General features: G+C 33.5%; 1 protein-coding gene and 1 non-coding gene across 2 annotated transcripts; one reads left to right on the forward strand and one right to left on the reverse strand.

The window, feature by feature from the left end:
• The first annotated feature begins 51 nt into the window (after nucleotides 1–51).
• LOC110787858 (uncharacterized) lies at nucleotides 52–6,091 on the forward strand. The gene is made up of 6 exons (XM_021992497.2): nucleotides 52–205; nucleotides 788–940; nucleotides 1,032–1,202; nucleotides 3,563–3,717; nucleotides 5,629–5,795; nucleotides 5,888–6,091. Exons 1-6 carry the CDS (start codon nucleotides 115–117, stop codon nucleotides 5,940–5,942), a joined length of 792 nt encoding a protein of 263 aa, XP_021848189.1. The 5' UTR covers nucleotides 52–114; the 3' UTR covers nucleotides 5,943–6,091.
• Nucleotides 4,882–4,965, reverse strand: TRNAL-CAA (transfer RNA leucine (anticodon CAA)). The gene has a single exon. It is a non-coding gene; the product is annotated as a tRNA-Leu (tRNA).
• Nucleotides 6,092–14,414: the final 8,323 nt, after the last annotated feature.

Raw genomic sequence — 14,414 nt, forward strand, 5'->3', positions numbered from 1 at the left:
ATGTCAATGGAGAGAGAAAGTAACATATTACATATGGAATCTTGACCTTGTTTAAGTATTAATCAAAACCCAACAACAATAATCAAAATATTGGTGTTAATAATAAGATTATCAATGGAGAAACAAATGTGGAGATGGAAACTCCTCTTCCTCCTCTTTCTATCTCTTCTTTATGTGGCATTTTCAGAGGATTTCCCCTCCCAAGGTAAACCCCTCCTAATTTTTTCGGTTTTTCTCCTTCATTTTGTTACGAGGAATTAATCAGGGAGGTGATTCTTCCAGAGAATGATTTCATTTTTTTCGAGGAAATCATCATTTTTCTCAAAAGGGATTTCCTAGTGAAATTCATTCTTGGAAGAATCATTTGTTGTCATGTTGACGGACATAATCCAGTGTTAACACGACAACTAGACTTGGGTGAGAATAGTACTTTTATTAGGCAACTAGTTATATTTTGAAACTTTGATTCATTACAAGAAAAAGTATAATTAACGACAAGAATTCCCGTCGTAAAAGAATAATTATGACGGGTCGTCATGAAAATGAGCCGTCATAATTGACTACCGCGTCGCAAATATCATATCGGTCATTTAATTTATTATATTTTTTGGACTAGCTTATGGCGTGTCTAAATACTTAGTCGTAGAATTTTCACATAAAAAACGGGATTTGATCTCGTCATTAATTAATAGTCCGTCGTTAATGAAATTGTTTTTTTTTTTGTTGATTAAATTTCTAATAAAGTAATTGAATTGGTTTTTTTTTTTTTTTTTTTGGTTTTATTTAGGATGTTATTGGACTGAGACATGCCTACATAAATTACATGGAGATTGTGGTGGTCTTGTGTATAACCAATCAAGTAATTGCTATGGCAATTGTCAAGGACTAAAATATTCATCATGTCCTCCTAATCACACACATTTTTACTGCTGCATAGCTGGTAATTTCTTCGACTTAAAGTATTACAGTTTACAGAGTATATGTGACTATTAATTCCGTTAAAAAAAACTTGTTATGTACAAATCTGGCAGGTAGCCCTACAAAGGTGAAAGATGGGTGCAAGAAGTGTGAGAATAAGGTGGAGGACGATGATGGGTTTGTATGTTGCGGAGACTGCACTTATCCGGACATGGTCTATGGTGATACTTCATTAGGGTATTGCAAAAGTGGTTCAGAATTGATTTCACAACCAAAGCCTAAAGGTATCTGTTATGTAATACTGCTACTCCTGCTTCCGTTTCTGAATACTTACACCAGTTTGATTTTTGCACTTTCACACTCCGTACATATTAATTTTGACTAAATTTTCTTACTACTCCCCCTGTTCCTAAATGTTTTTCCCATTTTCCTTTGGCGCATTTGCTAACGCACTTTTTATATCAATAATATCTCGAATCCCATGTAATTAAAAATTATAAAATTTTCATATTGTTAAGGTATTCATTGAGACGAATCAAACAAGATCCCGCGAGAATATGTTTTTTCTTATAATTGGAAAAAAATCTAAAGATTTTCTTCTATTGTGAATAGTGTTTAAGATTCCAAATGGGAAGAACATTAAGGAACGAATGGAGTAATATATAAAAATCAAATGTTCTTAGGAATACTTCCTCCGTTCTTTTTTAAATGACACAATTATTTAGGCTCATTTGTCAATACACGATTTCTAACATTAATATCTTCCATTATGGATAAGAAAAAATTAAAAAAATTCGATATTTAAAAAGTATTTATTGGGACGAATCTAATAAGACCCCACAAGACTATGTTTTTTATTAAGCATAAATCACAAAAGAAAGTCAAAGGAGCATGTGTGGATAGTGTCAAAAATCCTATTGTGTTATCTAAATAAGAACAAATGAAGTATGTTGTTGTATTAGTCTTAGTGTACATTTTCCAAATATGTAATTGCATATAACTATGGTCAAATTAGTGTTTTGACAAGTGTGTTAGGTCTTGTTTAGTTCACCTTATTTCTCCTGATATGATCTGGTCTGATCTGATCGGATCTGAACTTATTTTTTCTGATCTGATATGATCTAAACTTATTTTTTCTGATCTGATTTGATCTGATCTGATTCTTCATAATTAAGTTTAAACAAAAATCTACATTTATTAATATTAAACGACTTACGTGTAAAATAAATGTTACACAAATTTATCATATTGTTATTATTTATTTGACTTTGCTCATGATTTAAATATTCCTTATATTAGATAGGCCTAGACATGATCTAGATAGATCGGTTATTATCTAGACATATAAGTTCTGATCTGGATATGAGCTGTACAGATCGATTCTGATCTGGACATGATTTGTACATATCTGTTCCGTTATGGACATTATTAGTTCTGATCTGGACATGATCTATACAAACTAGTTATGTTCTAGAATTGATATGTACAGTTCAGTTATGATCTGGCCATGATCTGTACAGATCAGTTCTGATCTGGACATGATTTGTATAGATCAATTCTAATCTGGACATGATCTGTACAAATCAGTTCTGATCTGGACATGGTTTGTACAGATCAGTTCTAATATGGACAGATCAGTTCTGCTCTGGACATGATCTGTACAAATCAATTCTGATCTTGTCATGATCTGTACATACCAGTTATGATCTGGTCATGATCTGTACATACCAGTTCTGGTTGGTCATGATCAGTACAAATCAATTCTGATATGGACATGATCTTTGCAGATCAATTCTGATCTGAACATAATCTGTACAGAGTCGATATCTAGACCAGTTATAATCTGGACATATCGATTCTGATCTGGACATGATATGTACAAATCGGTTTTGATCTGAACATATTGGTTATTTAAGGATCGGTTCTGATCGATGTAGACAAGATCTTTGCAGATTTGAACATGATCTAGATATTATCTTATCCTACCAGTTCTGGTCTAGATATATATAATGTTTCTGATCTATAAAAATCATTTTTGATATGGACATGACCTGATCATATCGTTTCTGATCTGGACTTAATGGTTTTAATTTGGACATGATGAATTCGAATATTTTGTTAATGTTTTTTTATGCCTTAAGTAATACGGAGTAGATTTTAATTGCACCGACAACAACCTTCTTTTTTATTAAAGCAATAACAGTAATAAAATATTAAATATAATAACAATGATGATGATGATGATGATGATGATGATGATGATGATGATGATAATAATAATAATAATAATAATAATAATAATAATAATAATAATAATAATAATAATAATAATAATAATCTGGTCTGATCTGATCTGATCTGGTCTGAACTTAGTTTTTCTGATCTGATCTAATTTGATATGGTCTGGTCTGATCTGATTAAATCTGAAATAAGTAATAACGTCCTTAAATAAGGTGAACTAAACCGGGCCTTAGTCAAACTGTTGCAAGTATTCAAGAACATGGGGAGTACTGGAGTAGTATAAACTTGTGAATTATCATAGACAGGGCCTCGGTTTTAACCAATAGGTCAAGACATTATTTGTCAGTATGTTTTGTGAAATTGGTAAACTATTAGCTCATCCAATGTTTATTTTACCATGTAGAGGTGTTTAAATGGGTTAATGGACCATGGCTACCATGTTCTGCACTTTGTGGTGGTGGGATTCGGAGTAGAAGAGTCGATTGTTATGCAGTAATTGAGGAAACTTCCTTCCCTGATTATCCAGTATACGATGACCATTGTTTAAATCAAGAAAAGGTAACAAAAAATTCCTGATTATTGCCCTATTTGGTTGTGTTGTATTGACTGATTTTGTTGGTAGAATGACCTGATTGAGTATATAGGTTCAGTGTTACCTAATTCTCTAATCACCTCTATGAACCGCGAACCTAAAAAGGAACTTAAAACATAAAAATGGTACTCATTGAACATCTAATTGTGTATAGTAGATTAGTAGCCGTTTGATTTGCTTCCTTATGAACACGAGGAAAACCATACGAAGAAATAAATTAATGTGCGATTTAATTTATATGTTTAACTATATCCGGCTAGCAAAAAAAACTTTATAAATCGATCACGAGACTTAGGTTTGGTCCTACGTACCACAATTAGCTCGACCTATTGTACATTGATACTCAATGAAAATCTATTCGTGTTACGATATGAGCCGCTTTATTTGCTTTCCTATAAACCCAATGAAAACTATACGAAAATAAATAAATTAACATGTGATTTTATGGGTCTAACTACATCGGACTGCTTAAAATATATAAATTGTCAGAAGTGGGATTATATGATGCTTATTGTTTAAATGTAAATAAAATAAACAATTCATATTTTAATTTGGTACAAAAAACCGTCTTATTTGCTTCCCTATAAACACAATGAAAACTATACGGAAAAAAAAAAAAAAAAAACTAACGTGTGATTTTATGGGTCTAACTATATCCGACTAGCTTAAAATATATAAATTGTCAGAAGTGAGATATTGATGTTTATTGTTTAAAATAAATTAAATAAACAATTCATATTTTAATTTGGTGGAAAAAAATAAAAATAAAAAACTATACGAAAATAAATAAATTAACATGTGATTTTATGGGTCTAACTATATCGGACTGCTTAAAATATATAAATTGTCAGAAATGGGATTATGATGCTTATTGTTTAAATGTAAATAAAATAAACAATTCATATTTTAATTTGGTACAAAAAACCGTCTTATTTGCTTCCCTATAAACACAATGAAAACTATACAAAAAAAAAATTAACTAACGTGTGATTTTATGGGTCTAACGATATCCGACTAGCTTAAAATATATAAAAAATTGTCAGAAGTGGGATATTGATGTTTATTGTTTAAAATAAATTAAATAAACAATTCATATTTTAATTTGGTGGGAAAAAAATAAAAATAAAAACTGTCAGAAGTGGGATTTGAACCCACGCCCTCTTACGAAGACCAGAACTTGAGTCTGGCGCCTTAGACCACTCAGCCATCCTGACATATTATTGATAAAATTAGTAGCTTTAATTACTACTATCAATTGCATTAATTTAATATTTTAATAACAACAACCCTTGATGAACTATAAATTATTGATATTATTGGATTTTCTTTTCTGAATCGTATAAAGTCAAAACTAGTACGACTGTACGAGTATTGTATTATTAGTGGTTTAACAATTAATGTACGTAGTATGTCTCCCACATACTTCGTATAAGATTAATCACGAATTTTGCCTTGAATCATATATACTTCGGGTTTAGGTTGATGCTAGATTTACAATTCAAGTTCTTTTGTCTTACTATTTGCCCAACCATGAGGGCATTAGTCGTCGTTACAATTATATTTCATGCATCTTCGATAATACAAGTGAATTGTCTAATTCTTGTTATTTCTGAGTTAAAATAATATATATTGAAAATGTCATAATCCTTAATGAAGCTCTTTTACAACCAGTGGCGGATGAAATTAAGCAATAGATGGGTCAATTGACCACACTTAAAAAATTCTTATAATTTTCTTTATAATTTTTAGGATTTTCTTCAAATAATTATTTCACCCCACTAAAATCTGTATATTTTATTTTGCAACTTCTAAACATTTTTCCTATATCCGCTACTATTTACAACACGCTAAGCTTGTTATAATTTTTGAATTGGTAGCCCAAAGTTCGAGAGTTGTGCAATCTACAAAATTGTGTCGCAAGCGTAGTAAGCAATGGCAAGGATAAGGGAAGAAGACATAGTAGAACATTGACATGGATGATGATACTTTTAATCTTTGTTGCTATTATTGCTCTTGGATTTGCAGGGTTTATTTTCTACACAAGGTATATAAATTCTAGAGCACAATATTTTTTTTCTTATATATATAAGCCTATTTTTGTGAAAATTAATAATTGATTTGCTTCCTATTTTGTAGGAGAACTTCTAACGAATCTGGCTATGTTTACATCATGATGGAAGGGTTTTCGTGAAATTCATTTGTAGCATGGGATTAATTTTGTTTTTACAATATAGTTTTGTTAATAGTCTTGAATTATTTCATATATTAATCTTCTCGAGTTGAAAATGTAAAATTATACTCTGTACATTGAAACTCTTGAATGGAAAATGTAGATAATTTCGGCAATAGTTTTTGGAGTAGCTTTTACTATTTTCACCTACTAATTAACTAGTGTTTGCAAAATAGTGGTGGATGGTGAAGGGAGAAACAAAAGATATGCTAACTAGTATGTGATTACGTTCTATTTACCTGATACCCACCAGTTAACAATAGAAACTAGTCGAGTAAGCAAGAAAAGAGCATGCATGAAGGAAAATAAACGGGAAAAAAAATATCGTGTCCGGGAACCTAAGTGACATAAGAGAACCTACAAATCCATTAAATATATGAAGTGATCATACATTGGTGACAGAGGCGGGTCTAGGAAAAATGTTTAGTGGGTGTAAAATAAAAAATATAGATTTTAGTGGGGTAAAATAGTTACTTTTGTAACAAAATTAATTTGAAGAAAATCCTAAAAATTATAAAGAAAATTACCAAAATTTCACAATTTAAGTGGGGTCAATTGACCCCTCTACTTCTCTACAATGCATCCGCCGACTGATTGGTGATGTATGATAAAGATTACAAGCTTTAAAAATACCAAGAAATTAAAGCCCTACCTTACAACAATCTCTCACTTAATTAGGTCTAGATATAATAGTAACGGGCACAAAGCTTTCACGTTGTTCGAATCGCATGATGAAGAATAAACACAAGGCTGGAACTCCCCACCTTATGCTTGTCAGCTTTATGCGTAACCTATCTCTTACATGCACAATTTTCTACCACACCGTTGACTTCTTTCGAGCTTCATTTAATTGACTTTATAATCTCATTCTCCACACTTCTTAAAACCCTAATGTAGCTTATAAATTGTGTTTTTATTTTTATTTTAACAACATACCAAGTATAACCTAATTTCTATTATTGTCATTGGTTGACTTCAACTTTGTTTCAATTTTCCCACAAGATTGAAAAAAGTGTTATAAATGTCATTCGATTAATCAATAATCATTAAACCTCGTAATTTATTCATCAATTTTACTTGGAATTTGGATGGACATGGTACTCCAAGTCTAGAGCATAGTACCACAACTTCCATTCTACCCTTCAATCTTATCTTTATTATCTTAGAGTAATAGTAACATTTAGTGTATAAAAATGATCCACTGACCAAATTAACACCATTTTGCCCAATCGGTATAAAATTTAGCACATACTGATAGAAATTAAAAGACTGAATTATGATTCATCAAAGATCATATCCATGTAAACCCATTGAAAGAACAATCAATTTAAATTACATACCTTGAGCTTCCATAGCAGCCATGAGTGAAGAGGGATCGAGTGTCGGATACGATTAAGCCTTCCGATGCTATGTTTTCTGGGTTTAGTGTGTTGATTATTTGGCTCTCCATTGATGGGATATAAAGACCCAAAATGTAACCGAAAAGAACATGAGGAGACTATATCTTTAATGCTCCTCTTACTCTTCTAGCTTTTCAGCTTTCTCTTAATAACATACACTAATGAAAACATGCACCGGGGGCCATAACCGTTTCAATAATAAACTTAAATGCACTATCTTTAATTTGACCCGTCACCACATTAAAGATAGTACTATGGTATCTATACAACACTTATTTTCATGACAATTATGCCTCTAAGCCAAGTCCGACCGTAAACCATAAACCGTAATTAGGCCATTATAAATTTGGCTTATCTATATGATGATTAACACATTTTATTGTATACATATGAGGCCCCATAATTGTATTTACTAAAAATCTCCCACTGGGCCGCATATGTGTCCTTATAAATGTATTACACCTTAAGAGCTCAAAATTAACATCATATCCAGAGAGCAATAAACACAATCTTGTCCATTAGTCATATTAATATAGGACCAGCGTGGTTCCATTCCTGCAATCAGAATTTACCAGCAATGTGAAGGAATTATGTCCTTAGACATTTCCGGCAATTACTAAATATAAATAGGAATTAATTATGAAGATAATAAGTTAATTATTTTAGTAATCATATTTGCTTGCTAGAGAATAAATGTGATTAGCAGGACAATATTGATTGGACCTACAACTAAAATATATTAATCCTATAAGGTCACACATATAAGCATTAATTGGAATGGGCCCAAAAGGCCCGATGGCAACCGGTCTGTTAAGGGAAGAATGTTGGGCTTTGGTTTTGTGTTAACCTAAAACTCTCACATTATAATAGTTATAATGTCAGGGATTTAGAAATCACGTTCATTCAATATCTGACAAAAAGGAAAACACAAAAACCCTAATTCTAATTCTCTAAACGCCGTACATCCCAAACAAAGCAAGAGACAGATTGTGATCGTTCTCTTCCGTACTAGCATACGTGGGATTCAATTCGTGCTTGTGGACTGAGTAGAGGAGCAACAAGTGGGGCTCTAAGATCTTCGAAGCTTGCATACGAACGGGAGAACACGCTTCAAAGGTGATTATTCTTTCGACTTAATCTGATCTATACTATTGTTATGCATGAGATCCTGTGATAGATGTTAGGAAATTGTTTCCTGAAATTCCGCTTTATGCATCTATATGTTCCTACAGTGGTATCAGTTTTAGCCTCTTGCATAATATTTTATGATCATGATTGTATGCAACATTACTATTTTGATTCAATTAAGGGAAGATTTATTTATGGCTTGAATTTGCAAAATTAATATATGATACTAATTGATTGGAATCATTAAATCGTGATTTAATTAAATTTTGCTCAAAATAAATTTATAAAATTCCGAAATTTTTATCACAGGGTCGAAATTAACTGTTAATATCTCATAAAAATTTTCGGATTTTTTAAAATTAAATTCGTTAGATTTTAAATTATTTAATGGTTAATAAGATTAATCATGGAAATAATTTGTTAACAATTAAAGATTTGATTTTTAATTTGTTAAATAAATCTACTGATTATCCCCTAATTTTTATGCAATAGCCGAAATTTTTTGGTAATTTTTTAACTAATTTTCGGAATTTTTGTATATTAATTATTGAATTTGGTTAATTTTTATGTTTAATTCGATTAATCATAAAATTTAAGGATGACAATTAAAATTTTTGATTTTATTTGTTAAGAAAATTCAATAGATCTGCCTGGTAATTTAATTCGAATTTTTCGGATTATAATTGTTATTTTCTTGATTTATTTGAATAAAATGAGATAATTATGCCTTAAATTTTGAATTCTTGTTAGATTTAATTTTAATAAAGAGTTTAAATTGAAATCTAACTTCTAACAACCCTAAAATTCAGTTTAAGGATTGTTAATTTATTCAAATTTTTTGCCATTATTTTCGGATAATTAAACCCTAATTAATTTTGTTAATCTTTAACAAAAGTTGAATAAAGATTAATTTAATTTAGGTAATTGTTACCAAAATTTAAAAAGAACAACCCACCATGGCTGGGTGGCCCCACCTGCAACGGTGGAGCCACGATGGAGGGAGATTAGGGTGGCAGAAGGGGCGGCGTTCCCGGAGGTCAGGGGTGGCGGTCGCTGCTGTTTCGCTAGCTGCAGCTCCACCGCGGGCTGTCGCTGGTTACCGTAGCTGCCGGCTTCTTCTGGTTGCTGAGTCGACCAGCGTGGCTGAGATTTTAAATCACGGCGGCTGGCCGGCGGTCCCGGTGGCTGCTGGCTGGCGTTAGCCGTGAGGGTGGTTTTTTTTGCGAAGTCGTCGTTACTGGGTTTTGGGTTTGCGAAGTCTGATTCCCAAAGAGTTCCAAAATCAATCAGAAGTATGGAAATTAAAATAAGATTCCCTAGTTAGTTTGACTATTTGACTATTTTGACTATTCTAGCCATATTAAAATCAGAATGGGACACATTTGATTATTTTGAATTTTTTTTTTTTTGGGAAATTCAAATTTTTTTTTTTTGAGCATAAATTCATAATTTTTCAATAAATGCAAATTCATGATTAATGAGATTATTCTAGCCATATTTAAACAAGTAATTGAATAAAATAATAAAGTTTCCTAAGTAATATTGAACTTAAATTGTTTAAGTTTTTATAATTATTTTGGAAAAGTTATTTGCTTATTAACAGTTAATAAGTAAATAATTTGTGTTTAATATAGTTTGATATTATATGCGTGTATGGAATATATATAATATTTTGTTACATGCGAGTGACTAGTATGGCCCAAAATAGGATAGAAAATACGATCTGCGTATCGTTTTGTATTCTTGTAAATTTTGAAATACGATCTGCGCATCGTTCTGTATTATTGTAATTTAATTTAAAAGTTTAAATTAGATTATAAAGTTCGTATTATGAGCTCGATGGAGTAAGAAGGTTCAATCCGAAATTCAAGGATGGAGATCCAAGAAAGATGAACAGGAACCCAAGAAGATTTGAGCTTATTTTTAGGGGCCATACTAGGATCACATTGATTTTTATGCATTTATATTGCCTTAAAATGCTTATTGAGTTTATGTATGTGGTTATTTAAAGCAATGCGTTCACTTTTAATTAACCAACATAGTAAACTTAGGTCCCAAAATAATATTGAGTTTAAGTGCTTTTCCATACAACACCTATAAAGCCTTAGATCATGAGTAATAGGTTCTGCCAAAGCAGGGTGTTGCTTATAATTCCGGGGATAGTAGGGTAGGTTTTTTGAAACTTACATGTTAATGTTTGGTTTAACTCAACAAAACTATCAAAAGACAAAGTTTTGGGTTTTGAAGCTAAGAGATAGGAAAATACAAAGAGTTGTTAACCTGTCTACCAAGAGTTATAATCAGTTATAATTAGTAAAATGTTTACTTACCTCGAATACTACAAATTAAAGTAGCAGGGCCAAAGTCCGTTTGATTGTAGTGGGAGGGGATCTTGGTTAATTCTTTATTCAATGGGGACTTCTAATTTTGAATAAAGGGTAGTAGTGAATTGAATTTGTTTAATTGCTACTTTTGATAAACATTATATTGAATCTTGCTTTACTTTTTATTGTAGTTATCATGTCTGGTGCAAACAACTCTACTTTTAACTTACGCCCTCTAATTGAAAACAAACTGAATGCACACAACTTCCTACAATGGGAAAAGGCTATGAGAATTGTTCTCAGAGCGGAAGGAAAAGAAAGTGTTCTTGAAAATCCACTCCCTCTTGAACCCCTGCCAGAAAATGCTACTGAAGCTCAATGTCGAGCTAAACAAACTCTCCAGGATAACTCTCTGCAAGTAACATGTTTGATGCTTGCTTGCATGGAACCAGAGTATCAAAAGCGTTTTGATGGTCTGGATGCCTACACAATAATCCAGCAACTTAAAACTTTGTTTCAGAAGAATGCTAGATTAGGGAGGTTGTATAGTATGGTGGTTCAGGACGAGGGGAACTTACCTGGTGAACCTGAACATAAGGATGTTCTAATGGTCAAGAGAGGTAAGCAGTTCAAGAGTATCAATGTCATAGAAGTTAATTTAGCTACAACTACTTCTTGGGTATTTGATACCGCTTGTGGGTCGCACATTATTGGTAATGTGCAAGGACTAAAAAGAAGTAGAAGCTTGAGCAAAGGCGAAGTAGATCTCCGAGTAGGCAATGGAGCAAGAGTTGCTGCTTTAGCTGTAGGAGATTATAGTTTACGCTTGCCTTCTGGTTTAATATTAGAACTTTATAATTGTTATTACGTTCCAGTTATTACCAAGAACATAATTTCTATTCCGATTTTGGATTCGGAAGGTTTTTCATTTCAAATTATGAATAATTGTTGTTCAGCATATTTGAATGGTATGTTCTATGTCTCTGCTAAATTATCAAATGGTTTGTATGTACTAGACTTACAAAACCATATCTATCACATAGAAAACAAGAAACACAAACCAAATGATTTGAACCCTACTTACCTATGGCATTGTCGATTAGGCCACATAAGCTCAAAGCGCATAGAGAAACTTCATAAGGATGGAATTCTCAAATCATTTGATTTTAAATCATTTGAAGTATGTGAGTTTTGCTTAATGGGGAAAATGACAAAATCTCCTTTCACAGGCTCAAGTGAAAGGGCCAATGATCTTTTAGCCCTCATACATACTGATGTGTGCGGACCTATGAGTACTTTGGCTAGGGGAGGGTACGGGTATTTCATTACTTTTACTGATGATGTGAGCAGATTTGGATATGTTTACCTCATGCGACATAAGTCGGAATCCTTTGAAAAGTTCAAGGAATTCCAAAATGAAGTACAAAACCAACTTGGAAAGAAAATTAAAGCATTGCGATCCGATCGTGGTGGTGAATATTTATCTCAAGAGTTTGGTGATCATTTGAAAGATTGTGGAATACTTTCGCAATTGACTCCACCAGGGACACCACAATTGAATGGGGTTTCCGAAAGAAGGAATCGAACTCTATTAGATATGGTTCGGTCCATGATGAGTCTTGCTAACCTTCCTGCCTCATTTTGGGGATTTGCGCTTGAAACAGCGGCATTCACACTCAACAGAGCTCCGTCCAAAGCAGTAGAAAAGACGCCATATGAGATGTGGACTGGAAAAGTTCCAAAATTGTCTTTTCTAAGGACATGGGGTTGTGAAGTTTATGTAAAACGTTTACTTTCTGATAAGCTTTCACCCAAGTCCGATAAGTGTCTTTTTGTGGGTTACCCAAAACAGACTAAGGGATACTACTTCTACAACCAAAGCGAAAACAAAGTGTTTGTTGCTCGCGATGGTGTCTTTCTGGAAAAGGAGTTTATTTCCAGAAAAACAAGTGGGAGTAATGTATATCTCGAAGAAATTCGAGATGAGCAACAAATGGATGAGGTTCACACCTCGTCAGAGACGACCCAGCATGAAAATGCTCAGGAGGCGGTGCATTCCATTCATGCGCCTTCTACCGTCCCACTTGGAGATAATCCATGCGAAGTCCCTCAACCTAATGAGGTGGAAACTTCTCCTGTTGTTCCCCAACGTAGGTCTAGTAGGACTGTCATTCCGTCAAAGAGATATATTGATTTCCTTTTGACTGAAAGTTCTGAAATAGAGATTTTAGAACATGAGGAACCTACTAGCTACACAAATGCTTTGACGAGTCAAGACTCCGAGAAATGGCTTGAAGCCATGAGATCCGAAATGGATTCGATGTTTGAAAATCAAGTATGGGACTTGGTTGCTTTGCCTGATGGGGTTAAACCCATAGGTTGCAAATGGATTTTCAAACTGAAAAAGGACAAAGATGGAAACATTGATGTCTTTAAGGCAAGACTAGTGGCAAAAGGTTTTAGACAAATTCATGGTATTGACTATGATGAAACCTTCTCACCAGTAGCCATGCTGAAATCCATTAGGATAATTCTTGCGATTGCTGCCTTTCATGACTATGAGATCTGGCAGATGGACGTCAAAACCGCTTTCTTGAATGGGTTCTTGAAAGAGGATGTGTACATGACACAACCACAAGGTTTTGAAGATCCAAACAGTCCAAGAAAAGTTTGCAAGCTTAAGAAGTCCATTTATGGGCTTAAGCAAGCATCCCGGAGTTGGAACCTCAGATTTGATGAGGCAGTCAAATCTTTTGGCTTCCTCAGAAATGAAGAGGAATCTTGTATATACAAGAAGTTGAGTGGGAGTAGTATTGCTTTCCTAGTCTTGTATGTGGATGACATACTTCTCATAGGAAACGACAAGACCATGCTTGAGTCAGTCAAGGAATGACTTAAAAGTTGTTTTTCCATGAAAGACCTAGGAGAAGCTGAATACATCTTGGGAATAAGGATCCATAGAGATAGATCCAAAAGGCTTATTGGACTTAGCCAAGAGACTTATATTGATAAGGTTCTTGCAAGGTTCAAGCTGGAAAACTCCAAAAGAGGTTTCATTCCCATGCAACATGGCATTTCACTTGGCAAGACTCAATGTCCTTCGACACCTGATGAGGTCAAGCGCATGAGTAATGTTCCTTATGCCTCTGCAGTAGGGTCCATTATGTATGCCATGGTATGCACTCGACCGGATGTTGCATATGCTTTGAGTATGTGCAGCAGATACCAGTCAAACCCGGGAGAGGCGCACTGGATGGCAGCAAAGAATATCCTTAAGTACTTAAGAAGGACTAAGGATGATTTCTTGGTCTATGGTGGAGATAATGAGTTGGTTGCCACTGGATACACCGATGCAAGCTTCCAAAGTGACAAAGATGATTTCCGATCACAATCTGGTTTCATTTTTTGTCTAAATGGAGGGGCTGTGAGCTGGAAGAGTTCTAAGCAGAGTACCATCGCAGATTCTACAACAGAGGCTGAGTATATTGCAGCAAGTGATGCAGCAAAAGAAGCTGTTTGGATCAAAAAGTTCATTAGTGAACTTGGTGTAGTTCCTAGCATTGAAAATGGCATTGAGTTGT

This window comes from Spinacia oleracea, chromosome 4 (assembly GCF_020520425.1).
Source record: "Spinacia oleracea cultivar Varoflay chromosome 4, BTI_SOV_V1, whole genome shotgun sequence".
NCBI lineage: Eukaryota > Viridiplantae > Streptophyta > Magnoliopsida > Caryophyllales > Amaranthaceae > Spinacia > Spinacia oleracea.